At 40.0% G+C, this 6177-nt stretch overlaps 1 protein-coding gene across 1 annotated transcript; it reads right to left on the bottom strand.

Moving 5' to 3' along the window:
- Positions 1-393: 393 nt before the first annotated feature.
- On the bottom strand, positions 394-4178 carry LOC109507651 (uncharacterized). Its single transcript, XM_019857253.1, has 2 exons — positions 4051-4178; positions 394-1903 (listed from the first exon to the last, which is right to left on the bottom strand). Exon 2 carries the CDS (start codon positions 1894-1896, stop codon positions 1267-1269), a length of 630 nt encoding a protein of 209 aa, XP_019712812.1. The 5' UTR covers positions 1897-1903; positions 4051-4178; the 3' UTR covers positions 394-1266.
- Between the last annotated feature and the right edge of the window lie 1999 nt (positions 4179-6177).

The following is a 6177-nucleotide window of genomic DNA, read 5'->3' as shown; positions in this document are numbered from 1 at the left end:
TGTGAGAAGGCACTGCCTCAAACATGATCTGTTCAGGAATCTCATTTCAACATGGGCGCACTTCAATGCTTGGCATCCAATGCACATCACATTCGATGTTGTCTAATAACTGGATGTACGATATGTATCATCTACTTTTGACTTTTTCTCATCAATAGTTTAAGGCCTCAAAGTGTTTTTCATAGAAATAGTCCTATTTACTGACTTACTGTAATTTGGACTTCACTACTGCGTTGGTGAAAGTTAACGGTGTGTTCCGATCTGCATACAAATTTGGGTTACGTGATGAAAATTGTACAGAAATGTAGCACAATGTTCATCACATACGCGGTTGGCTAATAACTTGTTTTTATTGTTGACAGTTTTTTTTTTCAAATATCAACACAGGGGAGAGACCATTCATTTGTTTATTGAAACAGGAAATCAAGAATAACTAACAGCTTGCATGGAAAATACACTTGTAATCCACACGCGACACTATAAAAGGCATTGTTTGTTGGTTTATTTTGCTGAAATGAAAAATCGATTTTGTCCCAGTATTGTATTTCCCTAAATAGTGGCCAATCATCTAAGACACCTCCAACATGAATGACTGACTGAAAAAGACGCCTCCCGTCTCGCATTAAAAAAACGAGTAGTCACCGCAGTCAGCTCAGTTCATAAATGTTACCGTTTATATCAAGAATCAACAAAATGTTCAGTTCACAACTGCCGATAGGTCCCAAGCCAACCACCACCCCGCTACCCCACTAAAAATCTGTGATTAGGTGGGAGAACACTATTCCAGGTTACATCAGGAAGCACCAAGGCAGATTGAATCAAATAAAAGAAACCACAGCATCAGTACACGGCCACTACCGTTCCCAAGCCCAGATATTGTAAAAACAAAAGGAAAAAAAGGCTTTTGGCTTGGCTGAAGATGAATCTTTTCATCACATCAAAAATATGAATATGTAATGGATAACTACTTGTCAATAAGTCTGCAACCTCGGGAGACTAACAGACTCGCAATATTGGTTTGTATAATTCCAAAAATGGGTTTATACAATGTCCTCACTCCTATTAAGTAAATAAAAGCTCCCAGCCACTATTTGTGGAAGTACAGTATGCAGTTCACTCAAAACCTCCATATGCTATGTCAGTTGCCACACTTCCTTGTTGCAAAAATGTCGACAAAGTAACGCAAGAAAAAAGCTGTTCACCTTTCATTGTGACAAACCCAAGGACATCGGTGTCCGTGTTTCCTTGAGGATTCTCGTCGAGGGACTACGCATCTTCTGATCCACCGACCGGCTCGGCAGACACACCCACGTCTAAGGGGGTGTCGTCAATGAGGTCCGGATCGTTTCCCGTCAGCGACAACTCCTTCAGGCCTTTACTGAGGCTTTCCTCCTGCTCTAAATTCCCATCAGTCCCTGCCTCCAAATTCCCAGCATCCTCTGACTTCAACGCAGTATCTGGATCGAGAGCGGAGCTCACGGCCGCCTCTGTGTCATCTGGAGATCCCTCAGCTGCCGCAACATCTGCAACCTTGTCTTCCAGGATGGGTGTTTGAGGGGTGACTGTGGGTTGTGGGGAGGAGAAATCTGTGTTTACGTCAAGGGAAGGAGATGAAGATTGATCCTTCTCTTGACCCGGGCCTGCTTCACAATCCACCTCCACACGTGCCTCTGACATTGGTGCAGGAGCGGACACACACTCTTCATTGGGCAGACATGGCGTCTGAGTGGCTTCTTGCCCAATCACCACGTCCACCTCCTCTGCTGGCACAGTTTGCTGAGCCGGCGTCACATTAGAAGCGCCCAACTCCGTTGTCTTTTGATCCTCGACTGGTTCCTGCCCTGAGCCTGCTGCGCTGACTGGAAACTCGCGCTTGCGGATGATCTTGTTTCCCATGGTGAACCTGTCATCAGGAGATATGTCGTCGTCATGTTAAATGCATCCGGATGAGCTAATACGATCAATGTTGACTCTTTTGAGCCCAGAAATATAGGAATACAGTGAACAGGTCTACACACCTGTTAAATGCCAGGTTCTCGTTAAAAAAATTAATGAATTAAAAAATGGTCAGCGATAAATCATTTCAAAACTTTTTCCACCATTAATGTGAATCTATAACTGCTTCAAACAACAAAGTGTATGCAGAAAAAATGGTTAATATTGCACGACTGACTGCGTCTTATGTATTGTGTTGTATTATTTTGTTATTTTATGTTAACTGTTCTTTTGATGGAGGCGCGGTCACCCACGGCGGCTCCTCTCTCTCCTGTGGTCGAGAGGAAAGATATTTCATCTGTGCTGCATGTTGCGCATAGAACACATTTGACAGTAAAGTTGACTTGAACTTAAATGGACCAATCACATCAGTCATTTTAAAACATCATGCACACGCCACCTTTTTAAATGCTTCCAATTCATGCCAAATTACGTTCAGACCGTAGGGTTTCCCTGTCATCTTTGTAGTCAGATCTCACAGCACAAGCCGTGCCTGCAGAGCTTCCTCAGCATCAGAGGAATCTCGTTCAATTTAACCGGTTTCTACAGTGGACAGATTATCAAATTATCAGGTTACAGGGTATCATTACTGATGCATGGAAGGGTTAATCAGTCATGAGAAGGGTGCAAAAGAATCTCCAAGGCATTCAATATCCCACGGAAGATGGTGAAGGTGGTCATCATCAAGTGGAAAAAAATGACATTACCAAGAACTAAATCATTCTTCCAAAAAAAAAAAAAAAGAAAGAAACCTATTATCAATGTATATTGTTGTTCAAAAAGCATACGAACTATAATGCACTTTTTACTGACCTCTCAAATAAAACTATTCTAGAGCTCGGCTTTTAGTCAAAGCCAAATTGAGAGCACATTGGTCCACTTAAGAGTTGTTCCCTCAGAATTTTTGGTGGAAGTCAGGAGGTATAAATACTGTGTAATGAAGTAGATTTTTGTAGAGAAGAAATCAACTGCACATGAGCTCTTGATTGATTGTGATCTTGGGAACATTTAAATATTGAAACAAAAAAAATGGGACAGCAGTGATACGGGGTAAACCTGAGCCACGGAGTATTTACAACTACGGCAACAAATTTGGAGAAGCTACATATTACCCATCCAGGGATTTATTCACGAAAATTGCTTTAAGTAGCTCCCAGAATGATTTCTGGTGAATAATATTAATACAATTAAGTGAATATGTTTTTGGCTTTCAAGAAAATCTCAGTAAAAATAACCTAACAAACAAAAAAACCCCATTCTGGTAAAGTCGGTTTCAGTTCATTATCATGAGCAAATGGTTATTTTTGTTAGTCAGTTCACAACATTAGCTAGGGAAACATATTTTGATAGCATAAAAGTTAAGCCAACGCTAGCTTGTTACAAAACAGGAACCGACAACTTCTAAAGAGTATTATAAAGACCTGCCCCTTTATGGCCAAGAGCGCATGATAGTAAATGTGCCAGGTTCCTTGTTAGCCGTTGATCATCGGGTAGTTTAATGGAAATGTTGCCTTTGGTCCAAAAATGAATAATTATGGGAAATATCTTCAGACTATGGTGATTTTGATCGTAAGAGAGGCTAAATATTGAAATTCAGTCCTATTAATCTGCATTTGAGTATCCTGCATGCATGCAATATTTCATGATTAATACTATACAAATGATCAATACAGTTAAAACATAATCATCCCTCATCAGGACCTGTTTCTCTCACCTGAGTCTCACATACTCCAAACTACCAATTGACCAACAACCACACCTTTAGTGTCACACATTAATATCATACATCTGCGTGAAAAATATAAACGACAGTGTAACACATCTTAGTGTAATACATCTCCATTAAAACTATAAATGACAACAATTTTAAGAAAGGCATTAGTTCTCGGACACAATTAGTCCTGCGCACTGCCCCGCCCCCCTCTTCAAACTTTACCAAAAACAAAAAAAACCAAAAAAATTACTCCACATATTAAAAGCTCATACTAATCCACTCCGATGGAGTTGTAACGACATTAAGAGTTTAGAGACGTATAAACCACCCGTGTAACCCACCTCGATGGACGCTGGCTGGCCGACGGCGGATGAATGCACCAACACTTGCGTTCTTTCTGGTCGCGGGCACGCGCCCCGTGTCCTCAAAGTCTGGTCTCGGGAGCGCGCCTGCCTCTTCTTCTCAGGTTAACGCGCGCGCTCTCGCGGTGCTGTTGAAGTTCCGTCGAAAGCTGTATATTTACACAAGTTTCAAAGCTTTCTGGTAAATATTTAATATTGATAAAAGCCGTCACGCGCATGTCATTCAAGTGCACTCAGAAAGAAGTAAACAGCGATTAGCCGGCTGCTGATTGGCTAATTTACTGCAGCGACCTCACCGACTGAGAGAGATGATTTAGATTTCGGAGACGAAATACAGTACTGCTATTACTACTACTTCTTCTACTACTACTACTGCTAATAATAATAATAATTAAGAAAAGATCCGCTGGGGACGGTACGAATTTTACTCACCACAAAAAAAAAAGGGAGATAGGCGCCTGGATAGTTACTGATGTGCGAAACTGAGTATGTTGGTATCGATCCTATAGCAAGCAAACAGTATTACAGTAATAGTATAAATGGACTACACATACACTTTTCGATAATTAAATTAGATGCGTCATCAAATGTTTCTGAATCTTAATTAATCTTCATGTCCTTCAAATGGTTTATTATGTTTCCTGTGTTTGTTATAACTAAAGGACAAAATGCAAAGTGTAATGGTAAACAGAAAATACAGTACTCCACAACAAATATAAAACAATTAAGAAACAATTGTTTTTCAAAAACAATGTGTGTTCAGTGATGCAACCACAAGTTAACAGACTACGTGTGTATGTGTGTGTGTGTGTACTGTCAGGTGAAAAAGATTTCTCGTACAAGGCGCATGGCATCATCACCGCCTTGCTTTTCAGTCAGATGCTGCTTCTCTGTCTTCTCCGTCTGCAATCTCATGTCCTCCTTCTCCTCATAGGTGCTCCCAGCGTAAGGCACAGTCTCCATGTCAGTAACATCCAAGTCTGTTTCTGAGACGTAAGTCTCTACACACGCCGCCTCCCCCTCCTCTGGAGTCTCCAGCTTCCCTGCCTTTTTTATTGTGGAGAAACTTTTTCCAGCAGCATACTCTAGCTTGGATTGAACCTGTCGTGGAAGGAAAGGTATTCTTTTGCAATTTATTGTCATAGGCTGCCTTTGCCCAGTTCATAATGCTCAAATATTGGACCTGGTGGGGTACATATTGGGCTGGTACAGACATAAAGACACTCAGATTGTTTTTGAACCAATTTAGATGATTTGTTTAAACGTGGCTTCCCCAAAAATGTGTCCTTGAAATGTATTTATTCTTGCATCTTATCAAACAATGGGTAATTTATAACAAATCATACAAAAACTATGACAAAAACAGTTTTTCACTCACACAGTTTAGTTTATTCAATTATCGTATTTATCAATGAAATGATTAGAATTAAACAAAATCACAATATTTTTTTTTCTTTTATTCATTCATCTGATTGAGTACATTGGCAAATCAAATTATTCAGAATAATAAAGGTATTCCTAAAATGGACACTTTTTTACATGCTTTTAAAATTCAATCGTAAAATTATTAAATAATCTGATGATCAAATGTCCATTCCGTGCCATTCGCTGTTTATCCTGTGCAAGGAGCGTATGTGTTTAATCATTTAGAATTAAATTAACTGTAAACACAACAATTAAAATGAGACTGGATTATTTTACTAAGAAGAACAACTTTTTTTAAAAACCTCATCTCCGAATACAAATTTTTTTAATTCAGTGTGGCCCCTTGAGTATAAAAAAAAACAAAAACCTTGCCCACGTGTTGACGTTTTGTCTAAACAAACAAAAAAAAAAAAAAAAGAGGAAATGGCGTCACCTGCTGGCCGGATAAGGCGGATACATGCTGGTAGCCAAGATATGCCCCTGCCGCTTCTAGCAACTCTTTCTCGTTCATGCAGTAAACAACAGCCCTAGAAAATGACGAACATAAACAATGAAAGAAAAAAAATGACAGGACTTTGATGCATGCTCAATTTTGACTCGCTGACGTGAGCTACCGCGTGGCTTTCTTTTTCCTTGTGGTATTCAGGGGCTGCTTTTTCCTCCCCTCGTCCTTCTTTTTAG

This window comes from Hippocampus comes, unplaced genomic scaffold (assembly GCF_001891065.2).
Source record: "Hippocampus comes isolate QL1 unplaced genomic scaffold, H_comes_QL1_v1.1 scaffold186, whole genome shotgun sequence".
Taxonomy (NCBI): domain Eukaryota; kingdom Metazoa; phylum Chordata; class Actinopteri; order Syngnathiformes; family Syngnathidae; genus Hippocampus; species Hippocampus comes.
The sequence above is the reverse complement of the archived record's forward strand: the minus strand, read 5'-3'. Positions and strand labels throughout refer to the sequence as shown.

Coding starts and splice junctions, on each gene's coding strand:
- LOC109507651 (XM_019857253.1), bottom strand. CDS start 1,896: ATGGGAAACAAGATCATCCGCAAGCGCGAGTTTCCAGTCAGCGCAGCA.